Here is a 13,683-nt window from a genome sequence, read left to right as displayed (position 1 = left end):
GTTTAATTCCCGTGTAAGAGGGAAATTAGCTTTGACACCTGCAACTCCTTTTAGCCGACGTTTCAAACTTTCACCTCCCTCAGAAGAGAAAAACTCAGAAAGGCCTCAGCATTGTCCTTTAAACTATAAAGTATCTTTTCTATATTTTATCTATATGAACAAATCCAAAGGTTCTGGTTCCCCTGCCTGTAAGAAACTGTTCGCTGAAGACGTGAATCATCGACCTGACATAGTCGAGAGCTTCAGGGCCTCAGCTCAATGGACCTTGTGACGCAAACTGTGAGACTTTGACCTCAAGCTTTTAAAGTAACATGGAGGAGAAAGTGCTTGAAGCAAAATGGGAATCTCATACACTGTGATGACGACTGGGCGACTCCATGTGCTGAAGAGGATCATGGGATGTGAATGTTCCAGAAGAACCACTGAATAGACCTTCTCTCCTCAGTATTATCCATAAGGGGCAGCTGTGGCTGAGGGGTAGAGTGGTTGTCCTCCAACCTGAAGGTCGGCAGTTCGATCCCCAGTCTGACCCAACTGCATGCCGAAGTGTCCTTGGGCAAGATGCTGAACCCTGAATGGCCCCTCATAGAATAACCTGCGAATAGATACACTGTTTGAAGGTGTGTGTGAATGGGTGAATGTAAAACTGTACTGTAAAGTGCTTTGAGTGGTCATCAAGACTAGAAAAGCGCTATATATAAATACAAAACCATTTACCATTTACCATAAGCTTCTATCAAACACACAGAAGGTGATAGGGTCCACACAGAGGACAGAGATGTTTCAAACACACTAAGCTTGTTAGTGGGATGTGATCATTGTTGGTTCTGGATCAGACTCGTCCCTTTATCAAAGTATCCAGTGGCTGTTTAGCTTTGCAGGGTGGTCCGGTAGTTAGACAGATTGTCCGCTCGTAAACAAAAAAAGGTCACAGGTTTGATCCCTGCCACAGCTAACGTGTCCATCACCCGCCATGGGTCCCTGAGCTACACACTAATCTATTGTGTGCGGAGCTGGAGGATAAATCTCAGTCATGGACAGAAGAGTCGTCTTGTGTTTTATAGCAACTGGCAGCTGTGACAGTCTGACATGTGATATGTTAGTTTGAGCCGAAACATCAAACGTGCGTCCTCCTGGCAGCAGATTCCCATCGTCCTCAAAGTCCCCCTCTGATCAACTGCTCCATATCGCAGTGACACTTCCACCCGCCATCCTTAACGAAGGGCTTCAATCAAATGGCACACGCTTCCTGTCCATGCAGCACCTCCTGTTTAAAGTGAAACACTGACCCTGAGCAAAGTGTCATACGGCTGCTCGTGGGGTTCGTGTCAGCCGCACTTCTCAAAGCGGAGACCACATGTGTCCATTTAATGCGAACCAGACGAGTGGATGGAAGCGTCCGCCGTCCAGCCGCCTGCCTCCTCCGACGCTGTGAAAAATGACCTTAGAGGGGGTTAGGGGACCTCACCAGGGGTTATTAGTTATTTTTAGGGCATTTACCCCGGCGCGACCCCGGCTGACCCCTGGCAGGCCTCGCCATAACAACAAAAAAGGCCAAAGTGGTGAAGGCGGAAAGACGGGGGATCAAAACAGAGACAGAAATGTGTTCTGCTGCAGCTCCTTATCTTTGTTTCCCCTGTATGCGCGTCATGCATCATCATCTTCTGCGGTCAAATAATGAGTTGTTTTGAGTTCACGTCAGCAAATCTCCACTTGCTGCAGGTTTGTGATTAAACCCGAGTCGGATGTGGTGGAAATCTTTTGAGTTTCAAAGCATTTTTACTTCACATCAAACCTCAAGTGTGGCGACGTTAAGATAAACCATCTGCAGCTGACGCAGATATTTCACATTGTTTAGTTGATTTACTTTAAATTACTTCATTTTTCTTATTTGAATGGCTTTCAAGAATAGGATGCTTTGTTTTAAATGAAACGATAAAATAAGAACACATACCAGGAGATCAATCCATAATGAAAATCATTATTAGTTTCAGTCTTGTTTAAATTTGTTGTAAAATGAGCTGCACCTCAAGCAGCTACAACAGCAAAATGTTGCTTAGCACATGATCCATGACAAATAATAATCTAATCATATAAGTTGTAGTGGTGCAACAGTTACAGGGATTCTTTCCTGCAGTGCATACTTTAACTTGTGATACTTAAAGCATCCATTCACCTTTCCATTATATAAAGATAATTATTGGATTTATTAGACTGATTAATGAGGGTGAATATTTTCATCAGGGGTTGGTTGTCTGTCTGAAATGATAAACTCGAGGGAGACAGGATAATAAATACAGATAAGGGATGGGTGGTTCTGTTTATGTGTCACATGACTATGGAGGACCATACATGACATAAGTAAAAATAAATAAATGTATAAATAAATACAGAAATAAATAAATAAATGAATAAATAAAAATGGAAATAAATAAATAAATACAGAAATAAATAAATAAATATGTTAATACCAAAAGAAATGTCAAAAGAAATGTCTTAAATATATTTTAACATTTATTTTTTCCCTGATACATTTCCTTTGCATTTGCAGTGTCCTTATGCTAATGAGAAAGGCGGGCCTAACCGCAGTCTCATGCAGGATTGGTCACAGGAGTGTAATGATCCAGCCCTACTACTTCTGCCTTTCAATGCTGGTGTCCAGTAGCTGTTTGCAGCGTTGAGCCAGTTCACACTTAAAATGAACTAGTTCAAGTTCAGAGGGTTAGTTAAGGTTATATTTTATTGGGATGATTTAGCTGTCAGTAGTCCTGACTGTGAGCGTCACGTCTCCTGTTCTACTGAGCACAATGAGCGAGCCGAGAGGAGGAGGAAACAGAAACTCCAGCTCGGTACAAACCACCTGCCGCCTCTGCTCTGAACATGAAGACGCTGATCTCTGAGCAGATGTGACCAGAGAAGCTCTGTGTTTCCACTGTTTCCACTGTTCCACAGAGTCACTAACTGGCTGTTTCATGGTGAAGAGATCAAGTCTCAGTCTCTGCCCGTGTCTCTGAGCGAGTGTGTGACGGAGCGCAGGGGCTGTGTGTGTGTGTAGCTCAGTTGACCAATCCTGCTCGAGACTGAGGTTAGGCCCGCCTTTCTCATTAGCATAAGGACACTGAAATGTGGAAATAAATAAATGTGGAAATAAATAAAAGTTGCAATAAAAGTGGAAATAAATAAATAAATGTGGAAATAAGTTTAAGACATTGATTTATTTAATTCTGCATTTATTTCCATATTTATTTATTTATTTCCACATTTATTCCAACTTTTATTTTTCGATTTCAGTGTCCTTATGCTAATGAGAAAGGCGGGCCTAACCTCAGTCTCGAGCAGGATTGGTCAACTGAGCTACACACACACACAGCCCCTGCGCTCCGTCACACACTCGCTCAGAGACACGGGCAGTGACTGAGACTTGATCTCTTCACCGTGAAGCAGGCAGTTAGTGACTCTGTGGAACAGTGGAAACAGTGGAAACACAGAGCTTCTCTGGTCACATCTGCTCAGAGATCAGCGGCTTCATGATCACAGCAGAGGCGGCAGGTGGTTTGTACCGAGCTGGAGTTTCTGTTTCCTCCTCCTCCTCTCGGCTCGCTCATTGTGCTCAGTACAACACGAGACGTGACGCTCACAGTCAGGACTACTGACAGCTAAATCATCCCAATAAAAAATAACCTTAACTAACCCTCTGAACTTGAACTAGTTCATTTTAAGTGTGAACTGGCTCAACGCTGCAAACAGCTACTGGACACCAGCATTGAAAGGCAGAAGTAGTAGGGCTGGATCATTACACTCCTGTGACCAATCCTGCATGAGACTGCGGTTAGGCCCGCCTTTCTCATTAGCATAAGGACACTGCAAATGCAAAGGAAATGTATCAGGGAAAAAATAAATGTTAAAATATATTTAAGACATTTCTTTTGACATTTCTTTTGGTATTAACATATTTATTTATTTATTTCTGTATTTATTTATTTATTTCCATTTTTATTTATTCATTTATTTATTTATTTCTGTATTTATTTATACATTTATTTATTTATTTATTTTTACTTATGTCATGTATGGTCCTCCATACATGACAAGCAAAGTCGTAATGTGAAATTAAATTTAAAGTTTTAAAAATGTAAAGTTAATTAAAAACTACAGCGTTGTCTTTCTGTGTTTTCATGCTTGATGATATTCTGCTCTGAGTCGTTGCATGAATGTCTTAAAATGACAGAAAGCCTCCTGCAGCTCTTCATCACGATGGTATTCCCAGGTGAGGTTTCAGGACACTGTGGAAAAACAGTGAGTCAGCGCGTCTGATGAACTGACTCATTGACCTCTTCACATTTCACATTTCATAACAGTTATTTTCTCGTCGCTCCACTTGGCTGCATTCCTGCTGCAGGTGAGAGAGTGTGTGTCTGTCAGTCGGTCTGTCTCACTAACACGTCTGTGTAACCACGACTGATTTTCTGCAGCAGGTTTGATTTCCACTGCACAGCTGCCGATGTGAACTGATGTGACCTGAGAGGAGGGATCTGGAACCCGCGGCCTTGACTGACCTCTGTCGCTGAGGAGCTGGAGCTGCAGCAACATGGAAACTCAGCCTCAACCAGACCACATGGAAGAAGTCTCCACCAGGGGTGGGATGTAACAAAGTACATATACTTTGTTACTGTACTTAAGTACATTTTTCATTTTCAGGTACTTTTCACTTTTACTCCACGTATCAGCAAACATATTTCTACTCCACTACATCTTTATAATGCATTTCATTTCATGTTCACGTTGTTTTTATATCAATTATGTTAATTAATAAAGATTGGGACTTTACGAGCTGTCCTTGAAGGCAGCATTTTTGTCCTTAGTTTGTATAAGTTTATTTTTCTTCAGATTTTGTATGAAACCAGATTTTAAAAGTGCAGATGAAGCCAGTAAATCTACAGGAAGGTGACAGAGACACAACCATGGCGTCTGGAAACAGAGGAAGGTGGTTTTCCACAACTGCATCATATGGAGGTGGAGTTGCAGAGGAGAGACTAAATTTCTCTTTTTAATACTCAGATTATAAATTATTTAATCCCTGAATATTATACAAATACATATGTGTGTCTTAGTTTGTGTTAGATATTAGCTACAGGGATCATTCACAAAGGTAAGAGGACAGTTTGGTGGAAATAAGTCTTTATAGGTGGTAGTTAGACATTGATCATGTGTTTATTATCCAGAATGTAGAAGACACAGACATGGTCATTGGCAGCATCTCTGTGGAGAGTTGATATAAATTAGACTTAGGGGGCATCCGGAATTGAACCAGAGACCTCTTGATCTGCAGTCAAATGCTCTACCACTGAGCTATACCCCCACACATTCAGCTCATGATCTGTATCATTGTTGTTTATTCAGGCACGAACAGCCACAGTGCAGCTCCTGGGTCACATGACGCCTGGCAGAGTCTGTTATTTTTCCAACAATTCCCACCATGCTGCTCCTTTCCACCTGGGGGCAGTGTGGCATGTGTTTTGCTCTCTGCGGCAAGGATAAATGCTTCACTTCCTGTATCCGTCACGTGATGTCGATTCTTGCCTTTAAAGAGTCTTAAAACAAAGGCAGCTACTTCTCAACAGTGTGACATCAGAGGCAGCCGAATCTAACTGTGGCTCAAGCGCTTATCTAAATGAACTTTATTGACAACGCTTTTAAAAATTACTTCACAGAGTAAAGATGCAGATCTTTGTGAAGACCCTGACTGGTAAGACCATCACTCTGGAGGTTGAACCCAACGACACCATTGAGAATGTCAAAGCTAAGATCCAGGATAAGGAAGGCATCCCTCCAGAGCAGCAGAGGCTCATCTTTGCCGGCAAGCAGCTGGAAGACGGCCGCACTCTCTCCGACTACAACATCCAGAAAGACTCCTCCATCCATCTTGTGCTCCGCCTGAGAGGAGGGATTCAGATCTTTGTGAAGACCCTCACAGGCAAGACCATCACTCTGGAGGTTGAACCCAACGACACCATTGAGAATGTCAAAGCTAAGATCCAGGATAAGGAAGGCATCCCTCCAGAGCAGCAGAGGCTCATCTTTGCCGGCAAGCAGCTGGAAGACGGCCGCACTCTCTACGACTACAACATCCAGAAAGACTCCTCCATCCATCTGGTCTTGCGGCTGAGAGGAGGTATGTAGGTCTTTGTGAAGCCCTGACTGGTAAGACCATCACTCTGGAGGTTGAACCCAGCGACACCATTGAGAAGGTCAAAGCTAAAATCCAGGATAAGGAAGGCATCCCTCCTGCTCAGCAGAGGCTGATCTTTGCAAGCAGCTGGAAGATGATCCAGAAAGAGTCCACCCTCCATCTTGTGCTCCGTCTGAGAGGAGGGATTCAGATCTTTGTGAAGACCCTACAGGATATGGAAGGCATCCATCCAGACCAGCAGAGGCTCATCTTCTCGGGCAAACGGCTGGAAGATGGGCACCCTCTTTCCGACTAAAATCTAAAAAGGAATCCACCCTCCATCTTGTGCTCTGCTGAAATGTTCTATTTTTATTTTGAAAGAGGTGCATGCATGGAAATCGTGCTGTTACGTGTTGATCATTTCTAATAAATGGCTTCCCACTGTCAACAGCTCTTATTTGTTTGTTTTTTAACCGATAACGTTACCTCACTTGTTTTTAAACAAGTTCTGAAACAAATGTTTAATGTCTAAATAAAAATCTTCACAAATGAAATGTTTTAATAATAGTATTTAGCCACCAGGTGTCAGCAGATACTAGCAAATATCAAAAATGCCAACGTGATATGTTGAGCTGTTTCATGTTTTGCTGCAACAGACAATTTCATTTCCGTTTTTGTATTACATGATTTTATTTAGTGTTCCGGTAGAGACACAGACTTCCTGTCACCAAAACACTGTGCTTCACACTAAACACATCAGTTGTGTTATCGCGTGTCAAAGTCTCAAATATTTGTGCTCCCAAAATACTGGCAAACTCAGCACCATATTAACATGTCCATGGCAAACTAAGCTGTTGACTCTGCTGAAATTGCCTCATAATTTCAACTTCAATTGTCTTATTGTGGTTATTAAACTTTCTCAGTATTCCATTAAAACACTCAATACTTCTTATTCAAAGCGACTTACAATAAGTGCATTCAACCATGAGGGTACAAACACAGAACCATGTACAGTTGCAATCAGAAATATTCAACCCCCTCACCTCAAAAGACATTATAGTGATGTGGATGAAAGATAATGACAATAAATAACACAAAAAAAAAACTAATTAAACAACAAAAGATATTTATTGATACATATTTGAGTTATTTTGACAACAGAGGTTGACCTAACTTTGAAGTTCAAATGAAAAGTGTAACTCTGTTAACACATGTGCATGTGCAGTATTCAACCCCCAGCTTCAGTACTTTGTGGCGCATCCTCTAGCTTTTATAACTTCTAACAAACGTTTTCAGTAAGTGCGGACAAGCTTCTTACACCTCTCGACCAGAATCTTTGCCAATTTTTCACATGGCAAAGCCTCTAGCTCAGCGATGTTTGATGGCTTCCGTGCTGCAACTGCCTTTTTTAAAGAGATTTTCGATCAGATTTAAATCTGATGACTGTGAATGCCGCTCCAGGACGTTCCAGGATCTTTTTTAAATGGCCTGGTATTTCTGAGAATCCATGATGCCAGGTACACGATCAAGATGCCAGTTACTGCCGCAGAAAAACTGTTTGGAGGTTTCTGGCCCTATCCCTGCCCTCCGCCTGCAGCTCCGTGATCTCCTGGTTTCTACAGAGCAGAGAGACTAACAACCAGACCGTTTTGATCACATGTGATGTAACAGAAATGAAATGAGTGAAACACAATGAGACTTGTCACATCCTTGCTGTTGGCTCTGACTCTCTGTCCATCTGGTCGTCGCTCATGCTCTGTGCCTCCTCGCTCTGACTCGACACAGCTAACTCTTGGAAATGTTTCAGCTCCTTCAACCAAAAAAGATAAGTTCTACTTTTATCTTGAAGTATTTGCTGCTGCCGTGAAGCTGCCTTCAGACATATGTTAAAGTCGGTGCATTTATTTATAATGTGTTCAGATGTGACGGACACACCACATATCACCCCGACACCACAGCTCTCTTTGGATCTCTTATTCCGTCTCTTTCAGCTCCAAATGCAGACTGTATAACAAAACGTATACATGTATGTATACACTGTAGACAAAACCAGTCAATTGAAAAGACCATTAAGTTTATTTAGTAAATTTCTCTATCTGAGCTGTGAGGTCCTTCCACTACAATGTTCAGAGCAAAAGCGAATGAGGAGAATGAGGGCTCCTCTATTTATAGGCTGCCTCTCAGAAACTCCTCCCCCAAAGATACAATTGTGACTTTAAACAAATTTCGTATGGATAAACTGTGTGTGTCATATGTTTGTTTGAGTTGTTTACATCCATATATTGTTTTTGTAATAAATCATGTTGTTATTAGTACTTCGTGACGTCTACGAATTTTTTTTTATAACCTAACTGTGACTTGTGATTTTAAGCAACTTTCGTATAAATAAACTGTGATTGTTTTAACTTACATATTAAATTACATATTATGTATTTCCTTAGTGTTTATTTGAGTTTTCTACATCCATATATAAAAATGACAGGCTGTTCTGGGTTTGTACCCTCATGGTTGAATGCACTTATTGTAAGTCGCTTTGGATAAAAACGTCAGCTAAAGGAAATGTAATGTAATGTAAACATTTCAAAAAGGGGGACTTCAATGCAGCGATATTCTTGTGGTAATGACCCATCTGTATCAAATTCCTTCCCGTTTATAATCCGGATTCAGACCTGGATTTATTGTTTAAAGAGTTAATATCACGTTTTCTTCATCAGTAGTGAGAGTGTCATGACGGAGGTCGAGGAGTTAAAAGCTCATTCAGTTTTATAATATCTAAAATATAATCATGAAGAGCTTTAAAGCTTTAGAATCAAACATTGAGTCGGTGTGATGGGGCTGAAATGAGTTTTCAAAGCAATGTCTTTCATGTGATTCTGAAATTAATTCAAGATAAGACACGATAAGATAAAAGTTTATTGATCCACACAACAGGGAAATTCAGTTGTTGTCAGTCATGATATGGAAGACAAGTTCATATAAAGGCAATAGAATAAAAAAAAACAACATCTTCTCAGGCCCAATTCTTTGGTTTTTCAAGAGTGGAGGCATTGTTACTAATTCTGTCCTCCAAGACGGCCCTTTGTATCTGCTCCTTATCTAGGGTGTCTTCGAGCTGGGCTTGTTTCCTCTTGCTGTTGTGTTTGAGCGTTTTTCAGTTCAGCTTGAAGCCTCTTTTTCTCAGAGAGAAGTTTTATATTCTTCATCTTCACATTGTCCAGTTTAGCTCTGTACTCCTGGTGCTCGACCAGGGCAGCTTGACGAGCATGGCTTATAATATTTAGAGCTTTCTCAAGTTCACCTTGTACCCACTCGCTCTTGATAGTCAGGAGATGATTATCATCAGTCAGATCGGCTATACGCTGCTTGGAGATGTCGGCCTCATGAGCAAGCGTTCTCCCATGCATCTGATTTAGAGCATCCCCCAGTTCACCTTGTAGCCGCTTGTTCTTAGAAGCCAGCTGTTGGTTTTCATGGGTCAGATTTTCCAGTTGATCTGTATCCTTCTGCTGCTGGTTTAGGAAATCTTCAATTCGGGCCTTTTCTGTTTCACCGTTTGCCTGTTGTGCTACTAACTCATCAACTGAATTTTGGAGCTCAACAATGATGGCTTGATTCTTAAAGATAATTTCATCTTTCTGTGACACGGTTTCTTTACATTTGGCTTCCATGGCCTCTAATTTACCCTTGAATTCATTGTTCTGATGGCTTAGTGTTTCCTTGTCAGACATCAGTGCCTCTCTATCAGCTTGGGCTTTCTTTAGCCTCTTTAATTCCTTATTCACTTGCAAGAACCTGTCTTTCTCCTTCTTCACTTGTTCCTCGAGTCTGCTGCCAGCTTCTCTGTCTGTCTGGTGCTGCTGTACAGCATCCTCCAGTTCACCTTGTAGCCTCTTGCTATTGGAAGCCAGGTGATGATTTACCTCAGTCAGATCGTCCAGTTGACGCTGCTTGGAGATGTTGGCCTCATGAGCACGCTTTCTCTCACGTACAGCATCGACAAGTTCACATCGTAGCTTCTTGTTCATAGAGGCAACGTGTTGATTTTCACGAGTCACAGAGTCTAGTTTATCTCTGTCCAACAATTCCTTGGATAAGGCAGCGTCACGAGCGAGTTGCATCTCACTTAAAGCATCCTTCAGTTCACCTTGTAGCCTCTTGTTCTCAGAGACAACTTGTATATTCTCCATCCTCACAGTGTCCAGTTTAGCGCTATACTCCTGGTGCTCGATCAGGGCAGCTTCACGAGCATGGCTTATAACATTTAGAGCATCCTTAAGTTCACCTTGTACCCACTTGCTCTTGAAATCCAGGTTATGATTTACCTCAGTCAGATCGTCCAGTTTACGCTGCTTGGAGATGTTGGCCTCATGGGCAAGCGTTCTCTCACGTACAGCATCGACAAGTTCACATCGTAGCGTCTTGTTCACAGAGGCAACTTCTTGATTTTCACGAGTCAGAGAGTCTATTTTCGATCTGTCCACCAATTCCTTGGATAAGGCAGCGTCACGAGCGAGTTGCATCTCACTTAGAGCATCTTCCAGTTCACCTTGTAGCCTCTTGTTCTCAGAGACAACATGGTCATTTTCACTGGTCAGATTGTCCAGTTTAGCTCTGTATTCCTGCTGCTGGGACTTGGCAGCCTCACCAGCATCGTATAGCTCAATTTGAGCTTCCTCCAGTTCACCTTGTAGCCTCTTGTTCTCAGAGGCAACATGGTCATTTTCACTGGTCAGAATGTCCAGTTTAGCTCTGTATTCCTGCTGCTGGGACTTGGCAGCCTCACCAGCATCGTATAGCTCAATTTGAGCTTCCTCCAGTTCACCTTGTAGCCTCTTGTTCTCAGAGGCAACATGGTCATTTTCACTGGTCAGATTGTCCAGTTTAGCTCTGTATTCCTGCTGCTGGGACTTGGCAGCCTCACCAGCATCGTATATCTCAGTTTGAGCTTCCTCCAGTTCACCTTGTAGCCTCTTGTTCTCAGAGGCAACATGGTCATTTTCACTGGTCAGATTGTCCAGTTTAGATCTGTATTCCTGCTGCTGGGACATGGCAGCCTCACCAGCATCATAAATCCCCATTTGAGCTTCCTCCAGTTCAGCTTGTAGCCTCTTGTTCTTAGAAGCCAGCTGTTGGTTTTCATGGGTCAGATTGTCCAGTTTATCTGCATCCTGTTGGTTTACGGCATCTTCAATTTGGGCCTTTTGTGTTTCACTGTTTGTCGGATGTGCTGTTAACTCCTCGACTGAATGTAGGAGCTCAGCAATGATGGCTTGATTCTTAAAGATTTCATCTTTCCGTGACACGGTTTCTTTACATTTTGCTTCCATGGCCTCTAATTTACCCGCGACATCATTGTTCTGCAGGCTTAGTGTTTCCTTGTGCTCAATTGTTGCTTGTGGATCGGATGTTTGAGCCTGCTCTTGATTCAAAGAGAGAGTTTTTGGGAGAGCTTCTTTTTCTTTTCGCTCCTTCTTCAGGTCTTCTTCCATTTGATTTCGATCTCTTTTTACACTGTTCACATTCACTTCTCGAGCAGGTCTGGCTTCTCCGTCCTCCAGGAGGTCTTTTTGGAGATCAATTCCCCCTGACATCACCGATCCAATCAACTATGAAACATAAAACTATTATTAGTTTGTTGTTCATTATAGTTATTAATTTAATTGTTAATCAGACTTCCAAATTTGTAGTTACAACTTTCAGGAGACTTAATTAATAAATTGGCTATCTTTTACTTTCTTTTGTAGGGTGCCGCCCAGAGGTAACTTTAATCATTATCAGTATCAAGTTATTTATATTAATGTTTTTTATATTAGTATTCAATATTTTGTCTGATAACCAAATGTAATGAATAGTGAGGGGCAAACCATTTAATGGTGTCACCTTTGATGTTTCAATTACACAACACACCAAAGAATTATTGTGGTGTTTGTATCTTTTTGTATCTGAAGACACACACTTACCTCGTTAAAGTCCTTTTCATCTTCAATATCTTTCATAATTTCCCGAAGAGAAATGTCTGTCAAGCACAGCGAAGCCTGAAACAGAAAATAATTATTAGTTTGTTGTTTATTAATGTTCATTCTTGAAGAATATTTGTACATGTTTATTTTACTCATCTGCTTGTGTAGCTGAACAAACTTGATAAAATTATGGGTAAATGATACAGACATCACAGAATTATTGAATGTGAATGAATATTACATTGAATGCAATGAGATGAGTTACACGTCTAAGGAAAACTGATTGTTATTAACAAAAGATAATAATTTGCTCATTAATTACATGTTTTATAAACAAATTCATAAATTATACATTTTTCTGATTGGTGTCATTTCCATTCTAAAGTCTGTAGGTGTGTCTTGTACGAGTTGTTTATATCTTTTAGTATCTGAAGAAACACATTTACCTCTGCAAGGTCCAAGTGAGAGGGAGATTCCTGAAAAGCACTCATTTTAATTTCCTTCTTAGTGACCTGAAGACTAGAGCTTATGAATGATGCGTAGCCTTAACTATAGATTTTTTTGCTTTATATCTCTACAGTGTGTTTTCATCCTTTTATGCTATTGGTTCTCTGATGTCTATTATATAAAAGGACATGTCTATTATATAAAAGAAAATATGTCCATTTTATTAAAGTCTGTGTTTTTGTGTCCGTGTGTTTTTGAGTTTGTGTAAGCGTGTCTTCGGTGTGTGTGTGTGTGCGTGCGCGCCCGTGTTTTTGTGTGTCCACCTGTGTGCGTCTGGCTGTTGTCAGATATGACCTGCGGGTAGAATATGAAGAACTGGCTACGAAGTTTGCCTTTCACACGTCACCTTTTCACCGGGAGATGTTTGTTCTATTTTGGTTGTGTTTTTAACCCCAGGTTTACCTTTGCGTTAACGGAAGCAACATTTCCACCAGCAGTGAACGTGCGGAGTGTTTACTTGTCAAAGTGGAAAATATCTGATTTAAAAGGCTTCATTCTTGTACAATAGGAAAAAGTGTGAAAGCAGCTTTATTTGAGCTGAGTTTAGTTTGAGCACGTTATCATTAGACCTGATTTCTGTTCTTCGGAGTGAGTAGTAACTTTACAAGTGTTTCTACATGCTGAGTAGTACTCCACATACTAGTATGCTGATATTTATGTGTACAGTGGTTTCCCTTTAATATGATACAGATCCATAGATACTTTTGATGTGGTGGAATTTTACTGGGGTGGGGGTGTTTATTTAAGACTCCTGTATGAACTGTGAACATGTGCATTCATTTTAACAATTGTTTATTTATTTATTATATAATTATCTATTTTTATTTATTGAATTTTTCTTTATTTTTATTGCTGATTTAACTTAAATGTCTTTGCTTGTATGTGAGTTGTATTTTATTAATAGTTATTTAAAATGAAGTTTATATCAAATATATCATATTGGACATATTTTACTGATATTTATCAAAAATAAAATTCATATTATTCTGGTTCTTATGCAGATTTGTGACTATTCTCTCCAACAAATTGTTTATTTTGACAATAAGT

General features: G+C 40.7%; 1 protein-coding gene and 1 non-coding gene across 2 annotated transcripts; one reads left to right on the top strand and one right to left on the bottom strand.

Annotated features, from left to right (window-relative positions):
* Positions 1–5,287: 5,287 nt before the first annotated feature.
* On the bottom strand, positions 5,288–5,359 carry trnac-gca (transfer RNA cysteine (anticodon GCA)). The gene has a single exon. It is a non-coding gene; the product is annotated as a tRNA-Cys (tRNA).
* Positions 5,360–5,567: 208 nt separating this feature from the next.
* LOC133932985 (polyubiquitin-B-like) lies at positions 5,568–6,617 on the top strand. The gene is given in 3 exon segments (XM_062379918.1): positions 5,568–6,190; positions 6,193–6,489; positions 6,492–6,617. Coding segments are annotated over 3 exon segments (804 nt in total). The 5' UTR covers positions 5,568–5,718; the 3' UTR covers positions 6,527–6,617.
* Positions 6,618–13,683: the final 7,066 nt, after the last annotated feature.

This window comes from Platichthys flesus, chromosome 3 (genome assembly GCF_949316205.1).
Source record: "Platichthys flesus chromosome 3, fPlaFle2.1, whole genome shotgun sequence".
Taxonomy (NCBI): domain Eukaryota; kingdom Metazoa; phylum Chordata; class Actinopteri; order Pleuronectiformes; family Pleuronectidae; genus Platichthys; species Platichthys flesus.
This window is presented reverse-complemented; position numbering and strand designations above follow the sequence as displayed.